Source organism: Lasiodiplodia theobromae (genome assembly GCF_012971845.1).
Source record: "Lasiodiplodia theobromae strain AM2As chromosome Unknown scaffold_20, whole genome shotgun sequence".
NCBI lineage: Eukaryota > Fungi > Ascomycota > Dothideomycetes > Botryosphaeriales > Botryosphaeriaceae > Lasiodiplodia > Lasiodiplodia theobromae.
Genome location: NW_023336409.1, coordinates 99550 through 116050, shown reverse-complemented (window position 1 = coordinate 116050; position 16501 = coordinate 99550). Strand labels below are relative to the sequence as shown.

General features: G+C 57.1%; 6 protein-coding genes across 6 annotated transcripts; 4 read left to right on the top strand and 2 right to left on the bottom strand.

Annotated features, from left to right (window-relative positions):
* Positions 1-47: 47 nt before the first annotated feature.
* On the top strand, positions 48-3280 carry LTHEOB_6808 (tRNA exportin; the record flags this gene model as incomplete). Its single annotated transcript, XM_035516104.1, has 4 exons — positions 48-59; positions 118-1672; positions 1733-2752; positions 2811-3280. 4 exons carry the CDS (start codon positions 48-50, stop codon positions 3278-3280), a joined length of 3057 nt encoding a protein of 1018 aa, XP_035371775.1.
* Positions 3281-3918: 638 nt separating this feature from the next.
* Positions 3919-5911, bottom strand: LTHEOB_6807 (Cytochrome P450; the record flags this gene model as incomplete). Its single annotated transcript, XM_035516103.1, has 7 exons — positions 3919-4099; positions 4333-4583; positions 4731-4898; positions 4993-5289; positions 5357-5620; positions 5669-5841; positions 5896-5911. 7 exons carry the CDS (start codon positions 5909-5911, stop codon positions 3919-3921), a joined length of 1350 nt encoding a protein of 449 aa, XP_035371774.1.
* Positions 5912-7660: 1749 nt separating this feature from the next.
* Positions 7661-9377, top strand: LTHEOB_6806 (Sugar transporter; the record flags this gene model as incomplete). The annotated part of the gene is made up of 4 exons (XM_035516102.1): positions 7661-7838; positions 7885-7903; positions 7957-8340; positions 8390-9377. 4 exons carry the CDS (start codon positions 7661-7663, stop codon positions 9375-9377), a joined length of 1569 nt encoding a protein of 522 aa, XP_035371773.1.
* Positions 9378-10454: 1077 nt separating this feature from the next.
* On the top strand, positions 10455-11000 carry LTHEOB_6805 (Polyketide cyclase dehydrase; the record flags this gene model as incomplete). The annotated part of the gene is made up of 1 exon (XM_035516101.1): positions 10455-11000. One exon carries the CDS (start codon positions 10455-10457, stop codon positions 10998-11000), a length of 546 nt encoding a protein of 181 aa, XP_035371772.1.
* Positions 11001-11669: 669 nt separating this feature from the next.
* LTHEOB_6804 (Glycoside hydrolase family 3) lies at positions 11670-14186 on the bottom strand (the record flags this gene model as incomplete). Its single annotated transcript, XM_035516100.1, has 3 exons — positions 11670-13615; positions 13663-14022; positions 14081-14186. The coding sequence occupies 3 exons, from the start codon at positions 14184-14186 to the stop codon at positions 11670-11672; spliced, it is 2412 nt and encodes an 803-aa protein (XP_035371771.1).
* A 1154-nt stretch (positions 14187-15340) lies between these two features.
* Positions 15341-16474, top strand: LTHEOB_6803 (Quercetindioxygenase; the record flags this gene model as incomplete). The annotated part of the gene is made up of 1 exon (XM_035516099.1): positions 15341-16474. One exon carries the CDS (start codon positions 15341-15343, stop codon positions 16472-16474), a length of 1134 nt encoding a protein of 377 aa, XP_035371770.1.
* Between the last annotated feature and the right edge of the window lie 27 nt (positions 16475-16501).

Genomic DNA, 16501 nt, shown 5'->3' with positions numbered 1-16501 from the left:
AAAAGTCGCACGGCACCGCAGCCTCACAGCATCCCGCCGGCGGCAGGATGGAGGCCCAGGTACCGCCAGCCTCACTTGCCCCGCCGCGTAGCCCGCGCTGACCCGCAACCTCGCCAGGTTGAAAATGCCATCCAGATCGCCTGGAACCCCGCGGCCGACCACGAGCTCAAGACGCAGGCCATAAACTTCCTCAACCAGATCCGCGCGGAGCCCGCCCAGGCCTGGTCCGTCTGCCTCTCGCTCTTCACCCGCCACCCGCGCCCCAATGAGGTCGTGCGCCACTTCGTCCTCGAGATCGTCAACAATGCCGTCCAGACGCAGCGCCTCGACCCCCAGAGCCTGCTGTACATCCGCGACAGCATCATGCAGTACATCCGCGCCGTCTACCAGAACCCGGCCTCGGACCAGATCGACACGGCCCACATCCAGAACAAGATAACCCAGACAATCACCTATCTGTTCACCGCCCTGTACGCTCAAGGCTGGGAGTCCTTCTTCGAGGACTTCCGCTCTCTAGCCGCCGAGGATAACCTCCCGGCCACCATGCTGTACTTGCGCGTGCTGAACTCGGTGCACGACGAGATTGCCGACGTGCTCATGTCGCGCTCGCCCGAGGAGTCGAGGCGCAACGCAGAGCTCAAGGACCTCGTCCGCGCCCGCGATGCCCAGAATATATCCATCGCCTGGCAGGGCATCCTGGGCCGCTGGACCCGGACCGATCTTGGCCTCGTCGAGATGTGCCTGAAGACGGTCGCCCGCTGGGTCAGCTGGATCGACATCTCGCTGGTTGTCAACGATGGCATGCTGCACAACCTGTTCGAGATTGCCGGCCAGCAGGGCGTCATGTCGTCCGAGACCCCCGAGGGCCGCGTCCGCGACGCCGCCATCGACACCTTCACCGAGACGGTTGGCAAGAAGATGAAGGCGCCGGACAAGGTCCAGCTCATTGCTTTCCTGAACCTCGGGAACGTCGTAGGCCAGCTGATCGCCAGCCCCGGCCTCGCCGACCAGAGCGTGTCGACGTACGACAACGATCTGGCCGAGGCCGTGGCCAAGCTCGTCAACACCACCATGTTCGATATTGTCAAGGTGCTCGATACTGACTCAGCCGATGACGGCACCAAGCAGCAGGCCAACGACCTGCTCGGCGCCTTCGTTCCCTACCTACTCCGCTTCTTCTCAGATGAATATGACGAAATTTGCTCCACAGTGATTCCCTCGCTCACAGACTTGCTGACTCTCTTCCGCAAGATTGTCAAGGCAAAGGGCGCCCTCCCGCCAGCCTATGCCTCCATGCTTTCTCCCGTTCTTGAAGCCATCATTGCCAAGATGAAATACGACTCGACAGCTTCTTTGGATGACGAGGATGAGCAAACGGATGAGGCGGAGTTCCAGGAGTTGCGCAAGAGATTGCACGTCTTGCAGCAGCAGGTTGCTGCCATCGACGAGAGCCTGTACATCGAGACCTTATCCAACAAGATTGCCCTTATCATCAGTTCCTACGACCAGCCAAACTCTGGCATGAGCTGGCGCGACGTTGAACTTGCCCTCCATGAGATGTATCTGTTTGGAGAGCTGGCTGTGAAGAATGGCGGCATGTACGCGAAGCGCGAGCCCTCGTCGGTGGCTTCGGCACGACTGATCGAGATGATGGCCAAGATGGTCGAGTCGAGTATGCCGCCGCCGCCAACACTGCGTTTGTTTCGAGCGTCCCGCTAACCGTTTATTTCAGACATTGCCGCTTCCGACGAGTTCCCCGTAATTCCCCTTCAGTACATGGAGATCTGCGTCCGCTACTCCGCATTCTTCGAGCAAAACTCGGCCCTCATCCCCAAGGTTCTTGAGAACCTCGTCCGCCTCATCCACAGCAGCCATCGCAAACTAAAGCTGCGCTCCTGGTACCTCTTCTACCGATTCGTCAAGCCGTTGCGTCAGCAAATTGGACCCGTTTCGCAGACAGTCATTCAAGCCATTGGCGATCTTCTGGCCATCAAGGCTGAGTTGCCCGATGACAATGATGAGGATGACATGTCTTCCGAAGATAACGGCCAATCTGCTGACGCAACTTTTAACAGTCAGCTTTACTTGTTCGAGGCGATTGGGTGCATGGCATCGCCTTCCTCCGTCCCCGTCGAGAGTAAGATCATCTACAGTCGCGAAGTGCTGAATCCGCTCTTCGCCGACTTGGAACAAAACCTTGGGCTGGCCAAGAGCGGCGATGAGCGTGCGATTCTTCAGGTGCACCACCTAATTGAGGCCATTGGTACTCTTGCCCGCGGCTTCTCCGACTGGATGCCCGGTGCTTCTGGTGCGCCCCCTGCCGATGAGGTGTCGGAAGAGTTTGCTCGTGCAGCCGAGGTAATCCTGGTGGCATTGGAATCTCTCAACTCGTCCATCACCATTCGGACCGGCGCTCGCTTCGCCTTCTCCAGACTCATCGGGGTGCTTGGATCGCGCGTTTTGCAGCAGCTTCCTCGCTGGATCGATGGTCTTCTATCTCAGAGTTCTACCAAAGATGAGATGGCCACTTTCTTGCGTTTGTTGGACCAGGTCGTCTTCGGTTTCAAGGCCGAGATCTTCAACATGCTCGACTCCCTCCTCACTCCACTCTTACAGCGTGTTTTCGCAGGCCTGGCGGAACCTACTACCGGCACGGATGATGAGATTCAGCTGGCTGAACTCCGCCGTGAGTATCTCAACTTTCTTCTCATCATCTTGAACAACGAACTCGGCGCTGTTTTCATCAGCAATGGTAAGTCACGATACCCCAACCGTTTTCGTTCGGATACTGACCCCACCCTCCAAAACAGCCAACCAGGCCACTTTTGACACCATAATCACTACCATTGAGCATTTTGCACGCGACCCTACCGACTACCCGACTGCTCGTCTCGCCATTTCCGTCCTCACCCGCATGACGGCCGTCTGGGGCGGCCCTGATATTCCTCTAAACAGCGGCAACACTCCGGCGCCGACTCTTCCAGGCTTCGACCACTTCGCAATCTCACGATTCTCCCCGCTCAGCTGGAGCGTTCCTGCCACGCAGGGCTTTAATAGCAAGGATGCCCAGGCCAGACAGGTGCTTGGTGAACTTGGTGCGATGCAGATTGAGATCCTCAAGAAAACTGGGGATATCTATGTCCAGAATCTGAGGCATGAGCTATCCAACATGGGCGTCGATCAGCAGGGCCTTGAAGAGTATCTGGGAGCATTGACGACAAAGGGAGAAAAGGGATTCAAGCAATTTTTCCAGCAATTTGTTGCTCGGGCTGCTGCATGAATGGAGAACGTGCAGTGATGCATCCCTTTATTTCGGCTCCTCCCCAGTCTTTGCTCCTATTAAGAAGAAAAATTTTATTCACCATTTCCCGTGCATCACATACCCCACACCAGATACACAAAAATACGAAAAGCTTTCAAACGGATCATTTGTCATTGCCATTATGGGTGTTTGTATGGTGGACTCTAGGCTCGGTTAGCAAGAGATTGTTGTTGTTCTCAAGCGTGGGGACTTTGGGGGAGTTTCGTTTTGACGACATATGTGCAGATGGGATTTTTCTTTATGCAAGTTGGGAGGTTTCAAGCGCCTTTTCTTGTGTGAATGGTTTCTTTCCTTCCTCCATAAGATCTTTCCTTGCACCAATTTCTTTTCTTTTTTCCCACCTGTTATCAACTGGTGGAGGAAGAAGTTGTACGTGCGTGCGATGTGAGCGAGTATGGTCTACGAGATACTTTTCATTTGCGTTGGCTGGAGTGAAGATGGTGTGGGTAGGGCATGGGGTTTGAGAATTCGGTGTTTCGAGCAGATAGACGGATAAATTCACTAGGCAGTTAAGACCATGAACTGATTACGTCACTGCGTTGCATGAACGTGGTTGTTACCTACCCTCTTCTCCGGCTGCCAACCTCTGTGGAGGGCTAGCCAGGGGCTTTTACGGAGGCGCCGAGCAGGTCGTTGGCCTGCTGCTTGGTGCCGTCATCGGCTGAGTCAGTATCGAGCACCTTGACAATATCGAACATGGTGGTGTTGACGAGCTTGGCCACGGCCTCGGCCAGATCGTTGTCGTACGTCGACACGCTCTGGTCGGCGAGGCCGGGGCTGGCGATCAGTGTGCTACGGTGTACGTGTTTTTCTTCGAGGTGTACTACCTTTGGAGGAGTTGCAGAGTGAGGTATTTGCGATTACATACGGATATGTGTCTTGCTCCTAATTAGGCCAAAATGGAACCTTGGCATTTTTTTTGGTTCTCCTTTCCTTTCCTTTCCACTTCACTTCACTTAAGATGAACAGGCAGCTCCACAACGCCGACATCCTTATTCAAAGGCGTCCACTTGATCTCGTCCTCGGCCGCGGCGGCCACGCGCAGACCGGGCACGCGGGTGACCAGGGCGACGAAGACCTCCTCCATCTCGGCGCGGGCCAGCCACTCGGCCACGCAGCGGTGGGCGCCGAAGCCGTAGCCCAGGGCGGCCTCGGCGCCGCGCGGGCGGTGCATGTCGAAGTCGTCGGGCGAGGGGAAGATGTCCTCGTCGCGGTTGCCCGACGAGTTGGCCATGATGACGCCGTCGCCGGCTTTGATGAGCTGGGTTTGCGGAGGGTTCGTCAGCTTTGGAGTGTCCATTTTCCTGTCCTTTTCTTTTCTTTCCTTTCTTCGTTTTTGGCGAAGGTGACAGCAGTATCAGGGCAGCAAAGGGAGGAGGGAGGAGGAAAGAACATATGAGCTACTCACATTGACACCCCAGCGCACGTCGACCTTGGCGACACGCCGCATGGCCATGGCCGAGCCGGTATGGTAGCGGCAGAGCTCGTCGACGAAAGCTGGGGCTAGGGCACGCGGGTCGGCGCGGAGGTCGGCCAGTTGGGTATCCCGGTGCTTGAGGTAGAGTTCGATGACACCCTGTGGTTTTGCATGATCAGACCTTTGTTAGGGGGTGTATAAGGAAGCAGCAGCTTCTCATGTAAAAAGCCAGTCGGGGAAGAGGAAGAGTTACCAAGTTGATCATGTTCACCATGGTAGCGTTGCCTGCAACGAGCATCAGGAAGGCCATTTGCACGACATCAGCTTTGGTAAGATTGCCAGGGCGCAGCTGCGTAGTAACAAGATGGCTGATCAAGTCATCTTTGGGCTCGGCAGAGCGCTGGTCAACAAGAGAGCCCATGTAGTTGAGCAGCTCCTGGTTGGCGTTTGACGCTTCCGTGGCCGTGGCGCTGCCATTGCTGCGGATGGCGGCTTGTTTGGTCAGAAAGGCCAGGTCGGAGAAGGGGACACCAAGAATTCCGTAGATGATCTGTACCGGGAGGTAGACGGTGAGTAGGAGCATGAGTCGGGTCAAAAAGAGGTAGGTATGAACGTACATATGATGGAACAGGCAGCGAGAAGTGCTCGACCAGGTCAATCGGCTGGCCATCGTATTTCTTGAGCATCTCATCTAACAGCTGGCTCACCGTCTCTCGGATCTTCGGCCGCATCGTCTCGATGTGCTCGTATGTGAAGAGATCAGATATCATGCCCCTCTGGTGTCCATGGTCGGGGGGATCCATGTCCACGAAGGTCGGGCGGTTTTTTGCCGCCTCTTTGCCGCCGGGGCTCATCTCAGGGAAACCAGGCCGCGTACGCTCCTAGCTGGCATGTCAGGACAGACAGGTGGAGAACACAGGGAAACACACTTTTGAGAATCGTTCGTCAGTCGCTACAGAGACGATGTCCTTCCATTTCACAAGCAGCCAAGGACGGCTCCCATCCCAGAGCTCTACTCTGCTGATGGGATTTGTGGCACGGAGGCGGGCATATTCGACAGGGGGCTCGGCACCATGAGGGCGGGCGAAGGGGAATTTGGGGACTGATATTACGGTTTAGTATTTTCTCGTGGCACGATGGACGGAGAGGCTGGTACCAGTGTCGGAAACCATGCTGACACGATCTTAAGTCCTGTTCTGACGGGTTGGAAAGCAGTGTCGAAGAGTAGATATTGATCGAATGTGAAAGCTAAAATATAATTTATACTTTTTCCCACATGGCATCCGCGGAGAAGCTTTGGTGAGGTCGTTGCTTATGTGGTCCGACGTTGCTTCACTTAATATGCCGCCCGGAACATACCACGCAGATCAACTACTCGATTTGGCGAATCGCAGCAGCCACATGGCTGAGAAACTAAGCAGAGGGCGAGATGAGTCAGGCTGGATTTGAAAGGCCATGTTGCCATTGGACGGAAGCAGGCGCACTCAACGGCACAGATGGAGTTTATGTTTAATCAACCGGATGTTCGAGGCTTCCTAAATCATGCGACGTGCAGAAATCGGCCGGGACGCTCCGCTAGCTTCCGCTTCAACAACGGCTTGTTCTTTGACTGAGAATTAAAGTTTGTAGGGCTGAGCATGCCTCACAAGCGCACAGGTGTCAGGCAGAATATATATTCTCGAAGAATGAAGAATGATGCAAAGGAAAGGCAAAGATTCATCCAGGAGAGACGGAGGCTAGATTGAGGCATAAAGTGGTGGTTGTCTGACTAATAATCGTGTGATGGCAATACCGAGCAACAGCGGCAGGCTGCCGTCTCCCCGCATTTCCGCGGAAAGAACCCTGCAAGATGGAAGCAGCAGCGCTTTCTTAAAAAAGCAGTCTTCGCTTTCGCTCGTGCCGGGATGCTGGTCTCAGGCAATCAAAGAGCTACTGGATTTGTCAATAAGGCAAGGTGCAAAGTTTCGTCCAGCCGCATCATGTCGGAGGTTCAGCTTGATAACGTAGGTGGCTCTGGACATGACGGCAGGGCTGATTGCTGCGGGGTAGAGACTCCCTTCGGTGCGTGTTAGCTGGAAATCTGGCATCTGGCACCGGGGGTAGGCCGGAACGAAGTGCTGGGCGATCTTCACGATTGCTGTGAGCGGAGGGCGGAGATCGGTACCAGGGCGGAGCGGAAGGGTCCGCGGGCTGAGGGTTCGGCGTTGCGGCGACGCATCCTGGCGCAGATCTCCAACTACCTTTCCTCACTGCCGAGCCCACAGCAATCCATCCCTCCAGCCAAAAGACGGTCAGCAGTCGGAGATTGTGCGGCGATTCGGGGAATCTCGAGCCCTCTCGTGTCCCACTCCACTCGCACACCATCGCCAGGAGAAAACGCTGTTACGGAGATGCATCGACGGCAGTCGACGAGGCGCGACGGGCTCCCGATCGTCGCGCCCAGGCTTGCCGTCATCTGTCCCGCATCGACAGAAGCCTTCGGCTACGTCTTGGCCGGCGGCGCGACGGCTCCGATAGCGGCGTAGAACCGGCGTCGAGTAGTGCTGCGGCGCAACGCTTGGGGGCGGCTCTTCCTTTTCACTTCCCGTCCATCGTTCCCGAAGTCTAGCTGGCGTGACGGTGGGGCGAGCCATGACGCTATCAGCCACTTCCACCGATACGCGACATCGAGTCCTGCCCGCAATTGGCCCACTGTCTCTTCCGTTCGGCATGCCGTTTCTGCTTGCCCAAGATGGAACTCCAAGAGACCGGTCCCGGGAGCCCTACGAGAGATCCGGGCGATACAACCTGCCGCCCATCAGTTTTCACGGTGGACCCTCGATACGCCATGCCAGCGTGCGACGGCGCCCCCAAGTTTGCACCGTCCGCTAAATACCCACCTCCTCCCTGTAACCAATCTGCTCCAAAACTCTTCACTGGCAATGGCTGAAGAGATGGAGCCGTCTTCCCCTCGCCGAGAGAGCCAGGATCCAGAGAAGCGCTCTTCTCACTCCGACGATGACCAACAGGACTTCCCAACCAAGGTCGAATGGGCCGATGATGCTGAGAACCCGCAGAACTGGCCCTTCGCGAAGAGATGTTTCCATACCATTGTCCCAAGTAAGTTCTTCCATGCTCTTGCATCCGCCTCGCTGACATGCTCCAGCCCTCATCGCATTCGTGACGTAAGCCAACCCTTTTCCGCATCGCACTGCAGCCCGCGCTAATGCACCCGTAGCACCTTAGCCTCCTCCATCTATACCCCAGGCCGCTCCGAAGTGCAGGCTGAGTTCGGCGTCTCGTCGACAGTAGCCATCCTTCCCTTCTCTTTCTACACCCTTGGGCTCGCCTTTGGTCCTCTCATCGCATCGCCATGCAGCGAGAACTTCGGTCGTAGGGCAGTGTACTTTGTGTGTACGCCCATCTTTGCGCTCTTCACGCTCGGTGCCGGCTTCTCACAGTCCATCGCCAGCTTGACCGTGTGTCGCTTCTTCGCCGGCTGCTTTGGTAGCCCTGCCCTCAGTGTCGGCAATGCCACCCTTTCCGATGTCTGGGCTCCGCACGAACGTGCCATCCCCATGGCCATCATTGTCTGCGCCCCTTTCTTGGGTCCGACCTTGGGGTAAGTCTCCACCACCTCCGCCATCAACTCAATCCTAACCTGAGACCAGCCCTCTGATCGGAGGCTTCGTAGCCGAAGGTAAAGGCTGGCGGTGGACGCAGTGGGTCATCCTCTTCTTCACCGTCGCCTTCCTGACCCCCGCCTTCTTCATGTCCGAGACATACCGCAAGCAAATCCTTGAACGACGTGCCAAGCGTGCTGAAGGCAACGGTCTGGAGCTGCGCCGTACCGAGACGGCGGCTTCACGCGCCTCGCGCGCCGCCAAAGGCACCCAAGTGCTGCTCATGAACACCATCGGCCGGCCCGTGCACATGCTCGTAACAGAACCCATCATCGGTCTTTTCTCCCTCTATGTCGCCTTCATCTTCGCCATGCAGTACGCCTTCTTTGCCGCCTTCCCTTGGGTCTTCAGCAACACGTACGGCTTTTCGCTCGGCGCCCAAGGCCTTACCTTCCTCGGCCTGGGCGTCGGTTGCTTGATCGGCTTCAGTGCCATCTGCGGCAGCAACGTGTGGATCGACAAGCCGCGGGCGCAGCGGTGGCGCGAACGTCAGCGACAAGAGCAAGAGGTCCAACCCAGCCCGGGGATGCTCGAGGCCGGCCCCAAGCCAAGGCGCACCTCGCCACCGCCAGAGTTTGCCCTTTCGATCGCATTCCCCGGCTCAGTCGTCCTGCCCGTCGCGCTCTTCATGTTCGCCTGGACCGCGCGCCCATCGGTTCATTGGATCGTGCCCATCGTCGCCGAGACACTGTTCGGCGTCAGCAACCTGCTCATATTCATGGCATGTACCCTCTATCTCATGAACACGTACGGCCCTATGTACGGCGCCAGCGCCATGGCTGCCTGCAGCTTGTTGCGGTACATCTTAGGCGCCGTGTTTCCGCTGTTCATCTTGCAGATGTACGAAGCGCTGGGGACCGGCTGGGCGACAAGTTTGCTGGGATTCGTTAGCATCGTGTTAGGCTTCGTTCCGTGGGGCTTTGTGAAATGGGGTGAGAAGTTGAGGGGAATGAGTAAGTACCCTTGTGAAGGTTGAGACGGAGTAGAGGAGCAAAGAAAAAAGAAAACAGAAAAGAGACGGAGAACCAGGGGAATGGCTTCTCATTTACATGGTCTTGGCGGGAATGACTTTATCCGCGGCGCGTGTGGGTCGGGTGGGCCGGACAAAGTTGGGGTAACGACATGGGGGGTTTCCGTCAACTCCGCACCAGATTTCGTGATGCTTGTAATGAGACCAAAGCTCAAAAGGGAGAGGTGAAATAAGCGGATGATAAGGAGTCCTTTTTTTTTTTTGCTTTATACCCAATCCATAATTTCTTCATCGGCATATCACAACTCGAAGACAGTCGCAAAAATCCAAGAATAGACACCATACAAATTGATACAAAAAGAATCAACAATCGGAGAGTAAGTTTGACGTTGGAAAAAGCTTTCAGACAGCCTCTTTAGCCTCGGTTAAAGCTTCATGAATGTCTGGCAGATGATCGCGGCTCTTGTTGTGCCGATAAACGTGTCTCCACATACTTCCGAGCGTCCGCCTTACCCCACATTCGGTAAGGAGAGTTTGTAGTGGTTTCAGAATCCGCAACAATGACCTTCAGACCTGCAGCGCTCTGGAATGCCGTAGCTTCGATCCAGTCGGAGAGCAAGATGGAGCGTCGTGTAGAAAAGACCGCCTGAACTATGGGCTACTTGCACCAGAATAATGCATCCGGATGCTGGCCTCAATTACCTCACGCAAGGAAGTCGATTCGAATCCCATGGACGCATAGCCCTCAATGAGAGTGGATGCTGTTGTAAGTGCTGGTGGTCAGATAATGATAGCTATTGAAAAGGAAACAACGAAATTGTCAGCTAAGAGTGGCCGGGAGAACTACCATGGCCGAGGTTGGTATTTCTCGACTCGCCTCGTGGTAGCGATGCACAAGTCCAAAGTTCCGTGTGCGCGATGAAGCCGAAGCTTGCGTTCCTGGAGAATTTGAAATAGGGTTTGTGCCGTTGGATCAGAGACACGGGACGGGAAGGAACAGCCCGGCCCACAACGCGCTAAGGAAATAGCTCCACTCCACTCCACCCTCACACCTCACACCACTCACTTTCGCGCTATCCCACAATGGCCTCCGTCTTCAACCCTACCGCCTCCTCCACCATCGCCGCCCCGCCCGAAAAGGTCTTTGCGCTCCTTGTCGATCGCTCCACCTGGCCGCGCTGGAACACCTTTATCCCACGCGCCGATGTCGTCCCAGAACTGTCTGCTCCCTCGTCCACCACAACACCAGACGACGGCAAAGTGAGGCTCGGCCAGACCCTGAAATTCACCGTCCAGGCCCGAATCTTCGGCTCCCTGCGGAATGTGCCTGGTGGTAGCCTGGAACTAGTCAACATGCTGTCGACCCCAGACGATGCCGGTGCTGAGCGAGGCGTGTGGAGGGTTGGCTGGTCGCAAAGCTCCAAGATGATGCCCGACTGGCTGATGCGCACCCAGCGCGTGAATGAGGTCGTGGCCGACGCCGACGGCAGCGGCTGCACCTACAGAACCTACATGACCTTTGACGGGCCAATGGCATACGTCGTCAAGTGGTTGACGGGATGGATGATACAGGATGGATTGATCATGTGGGCCGAGTGCCTGAAAGAGGAGGCTGAGAAAGATGTGTGATACCACGGTATATTCACATGAGGCAGCGCAAACATGACCGCCGAATTCATTGAAAAATCGAGGCCCTTCAGTCTTTCACACAACTCGGCTTACCCTACGACTGATCGAAGTTGACCTTGAGCCGGTATTTCTTTAAAACGATTCGATTTCGACACACGGCTATAATCCAGATTCTCGCCGTCAGAAAATGCATACGGTACTCGAAACCTGGTATCAACCCATTTCTACCACTGGAACACCACCGTCGCCTTTGTGCCCTCAATATTGTTTGAAGAAAAGGAATACGGGGAAACCATGATGTTCTTCGGACACTGACGTTGATCGAGGACCCACTTTACCTAGACGCGTTGTCACGAAAAAAAAAAAAAGCCCCTGCGCTACAGAATGCTCGGAATTCCCGAGACGTGACGTCGATTTTTAGAAGCGGACTTTTGCGCCAACAGACCCCTAGCATCTGGACAGAATTTCTAGAAGATCCACGTGGAGTAGACAGTCTGGCGGGAACCATGGAGAAGCACAGTTATGCCGGAGCAGTACCTTAGACTACTCCGAGACTCGCATCGTATATTCACAGGGGATGAAAAGGAACTCTATACACACACAATCGTCCGCATGCTTAATGAATACATGGAATGAAATCTCTCCCCTCTGCATCACACTGCAATCCCTTCAGATGGTAACCGTCGCCTCGCCCTTGAGGTCCCTGGAGCTAGCACCAACGGAGAAAGTGTACCTTCCTTTGGCGACTGCCCACTCCTGGGCGGTGGTGTCCCAGTAGGAAATATCCTTCCGCCTGACGCTGAAGGTAACGTCCTTACGCTCGCCCTTGGCCAGCTTGACCTTTTCGAAGCCGCGCAGCTGGCGGGGTGGCTGGTCCGGCGCCGACGAAGGGTAGGCGACGTACAGCTGGGCGACCTCAGCACCGTCGCGATCACCGGTGTTCTCGACGGTCGTCGTCACGCGGATGACCTCGTCGAAGAGGTCCGTCTTGCCGCCGACGGCGAGCGGGCCGGTCGGGTACGTCGACGAGAGAGCCTTCTCGTCCGTCTTCTGCGCACCGACGTCGCCGAAAGAGAAGGTAGTGTAGGACAGGCCGTGGCCAAAGGGGTAGCGAGGGGTCACGTTGAACTTGTCAAAGTGACGGTAGTCGATGTAAACGCCCTCGCTGAAGTCACAGACCTCGGTGTAACAGATGGATACGGGATAGTCGGACTGGTCCTTGGCGATGGTGTTGATCAGCTTGCCTGACGGATTGACGTCGCCGTACAGCACGTCAGCAATGGCATTACCCGACTCCTGGCCGAGCAGACCGCCGTACACGACCGCCGTCACATTCTCGTTCTCGATCCAGGCGTCGACCAGCCGTGGCCCGACGGTGTTAATGATGACGACGGTGTTGTTGCAGCTCGATGCGATAGTAGTGACGAGCGTGTCCTGATCGGCATTGTTCAGCTCCTCGCGGTCGCCACCCTCACCGGCGAAGGAGTTCAAGAAGACGAGGCAGACCTCCGAGTCCTCGGCGTAGTTTTCGTAGCTGGGCGTCACTGCCGTGCCCTGGCCAGAGATCGAGATGCCGCCGCCGCCACCACCGCCACCACCATTGCCCATTCCGCCGCCAGGCGCAGTTCCGTTGCTACTGGAGTTACCGCTCATAGTAGGAAGTCCACCATCGCTGCCGCCAAAGCTTCCCCCTCCGCCCATTCCTCCCTCACTACTCGAGGAGGAGTAGGTGTCATTCAAAATCCAGCGGATCATGCTGCCATCAGCCGCGGCACGCGTACTAAGACTTTGGAAGGGTGTGATGAGATAAGAGAACGATAGCTGGCCAGAGCCGCTGCCAGAGGCAAGATGGCCCTGGTAGACGGGGCCATCAGTGCCCTGCACGCTAAACGCTTGGTTCGGACCGGCCATAGCAGGGCCAGCATGGGCACCAAAGACGCTCATGGTGCGCGGCCGGTTCAGAGGAAGACCCTGGTTGGCCGCCGTGTTGTTGTTCTTGAGCAGGACGAGCGAGTTCGCGCCGATCTCGCGGATGAGGGCGGCGTGGCCGGCGCGGACGTCGCGGTACTCGGTCGTGGCGGCGACCTCGGGCTGCTTGCCGTCGTCGAGGCCGACGTAGTAGTAGCCGATGATGTTGCGGACCGCCATGTCGTCGAGACGGGCCTGCGTGAAGGAACCGTTGGTGATTCCGGCCTCCAGGATATCCGAAGTCCAGTACGAGCTCGAGCCGTAGTCAAGACCAGCGTTTGCAGAGCCGTAGGAGCTCGATTGCGAGTTGACATCCGGGAACACCATTCCGGGAAAGCCTAGTTCGGACTTCAGGAGGCCGCTGACCAGATCGCTATTCTCGCAAGATAGAGTGCCATTGACGCGAGACATGGCGCACATGACGGCCGCCATTCCGGCCTTGACTCCCTCCTGGAAAGGCCAGAGATACAGCTCGTGGATCGTCTTGTCGTCGGCGTTGGACGTGTAGACGGCCGTCGTCGTAGATGAGATGCTGGACGAGCGGTTCGTCTCCTGCTCGTTGAGCAGGAAGTGCCTACCGCCGGCGACGACGCCAGCCGAGTTCATTCCAGCAATGGCCTTGGACATGACAGAACCGGACAGGTATGCTAGCAGAGTTTAGCAAATTGCAAATGGCTCCTTCGGAGATACTCACGGTCAGGGCTGTAAGCCTCCGCCTGGCGGCCGCCCCAGGGAGTACGCCCAAGAGGACCACATTCCGGGCCGTTGATCAGGTTGTAGCCCATGAGATAGAACTCGCGGCCGACAGCCTTGTTCTGCTTCTCAAAATAATCCCTGTCCCAGGTCATGGCCAGGGCATTGTCCATGCTGAATCCGGAGACGTAGTACTGGTAGTTGATTCCGCTGCTGCCGTCCTTGTTCTCCAAGGCGGTCCACGTGAGGTTGGAGCCGGAGACATCGCCGCCGGTGATGATGGAAATCTTGTCCGCGTTGCTGAGGCCGGAAACAAAGGCTTTGGCTTTCTGGTACGCTGATTCGAAATCGCCAAGCTGAACTGCAGAAGGAGAGCTGTAAGGGCCTGTATCCAAATAGCTGCGATATGTTGTTCTTACCTTTTCCGGACGAGAGAATGGACGCCGAGTTAGTAGACGAGTTGGAAGCAGCATAGCTGCGAGAAACGAGGGCAGAGGCAACCCCGAAAGCCGAAAGGGCTCTCATGGTGGCGAACTAAGAGGAAATGACTCGAGACAACGAATGTCGTGATACCTGCACAGAAGAAACTGGACTATTTCCGGCACCCTTCGGCGAGAGTCTCACTATTCATACGGTTATGCTAAACAGCAGTGACGAAGCAGCCAATATGGCAAGAGCTCGACATAGAGAGCCAATGCTTGCGTATATGCTCGGAATATCCCATATGGCGGCCAATGACGCGAGCGAAAGGCTGAGTGGCACGCCACAAGGAGGGCCAGGCCACGCGGCAGGAAGAGATGCGAAGCTTAAAGCTGGACCGATAATGGGACCCTTCGCAACGCCAGCGAGATCGGTGCGAGATTGATTGGCAGGCACGAGGCCAATGTGCAGAACGTGTGCGGCAATCGGCGGGCCGGAAGCACGAGCAGGAGGTCAGGAGTTGCGCGGCTTTGGCTTCTGTTCGAAACAGCCCTACCAACGGGCCTCGGGCCTCTGCGGGTGGCGCTAAGCCGTAAAGCTTGAGTGCTGCCGATGCACAGTGCGGCCCACGAGCAGGGCATTTCGGACCTCGGAGCTCAACGCTGTCCGATGGTGCGGAAACGCTTCCCACATCGAAACGTCACCTCTCCCCCTCGTCGGCCCGGGCGGATCGGGAGAGCATGCAGAAAGCTTGGCCACCTTATCCATCCATCCCACCACCCCCCTCGGCACGCTTTCTCCCAAGGCGCCCCGAGTTCCGCCTCCACACACTGTCCAGATAGCGGCCTCATTTCGGTGCCACCCGATCTATCCACGGCGTCATGCCTGTGTAGCAATGGGAGAAACCGGCCTAGATCCAGGCCGTGGCATGCCTGTCGAGATCCAGGGAATCTTGGATCTCGCCTGTTTCGCCGGAGTACCCGTGGGGCTGCCGGGTTGAGCGTCGCCCTCGGACTCCCTGCTGGCTCCCCTCCTGCTGTCTACGGTAAAGCCCGGCCGGCCCAATCGCAGTTTTGGCATCGGGGCCAAGTCGGGAATTCCGAGTCAAGCGGACTCCAATTCTCGCTCTATTCATGCTCGAGCTCCGGCCTATCAGCTCTTGGTTACTACTTATTATCCGGCTGCTGCCCCTCGAGCTAGTCTTGCCGACACCGCCTTCACTTCAATCGTACACACTCTTCCGATCTGTTCAGCCCACGATGAAGTCTGCCGCAGCCTTGGTAGGGACTCTCCTCAGCGTGGCCGCTGCCGCTCCGGCATCCCGTGCCGCCAGCGAGAGCCTGATTGTTGACACGGCACCGCAGTACGTGCGTCCGTACGTACTGCCGAAATTCTCCGGGCAAGCCGTGGCCGTAGGCCAGCAGATCTACCGCTTCTCGGTCACGGGCAACTCGTCTGACGGCGCCTTCACGCTGATGCAGACCAACGCGCCGTCATCGACCAGCCTGGGCGTGCTGCCGCACATCCACAAGGAGCACTACGAGAACTTCTACTGCACCAAGGGACGAGTGCAGCTGTGGGCCAAGACCAACGCCACCGGCGAGGCCGCGCGCGTGCTCACGCCAGGAGACTACGGCGCCGTGCCTCACAACACCATCCACACCTTCCAGATAACCGACCCGGACACGCAGCTGACGGGCGTCATCCAGCCCGGCGGCTTTGAGGAGCTCTTCATCGCCATCGGAGACGGGGCCTACAACTCGTCGACCGGCTCCGCCTTCGTGCCCGCCGCGTCCAACAGCTCGTCCGGCGCGGGCAGCTCGGCCGGCCTCATCTCCGCCCTCGAGTCCTTCGACGTCTTCGCCCAGCTCGACTTCTCGCCGCGCTACGACTTCGTCAACGGCAGCGCCGGCGCCAGCGGCAACTGGCACGACGGCTCCAACGCCCTGGCCAAGGACGCCTACACGCCAAACTTCGTCGCCAAGGGCTACGGCCCCAAGTACCTCAACGTCGATGACGGCGTATACCGCGTCATTCAGCCGCTCGTCACCGGCACCCAGAGCGCCAGTAATTTCACCATGGGCACCATCACCATGTCCCCGCTGCTCAGCAACCAGACGGCCTCCGAACAGAACCTGGGCCAACACTTGGCCTTCCAGATGGAGGAGGGCCAACTCGTCGTCGCCGTCGACGGCTATGACACAGTCAGCCTGATCCAGGGCGATGTTGTTTTCATTCCGGCCGGCACCTCGTTCACCTACCACGCTTCGGTCCCCTTCACCAAATTCCTGTATGTCAGCGCCGGTGGCGACGGCCTCGACTACCAGTTGCTGCAAAAGAGTGTGTCCTGGGACTACACTACCTACCCCACTTACGCTGGCTATACCATCTAAGTGTGATGATTGTATCTGTTGTTGCGT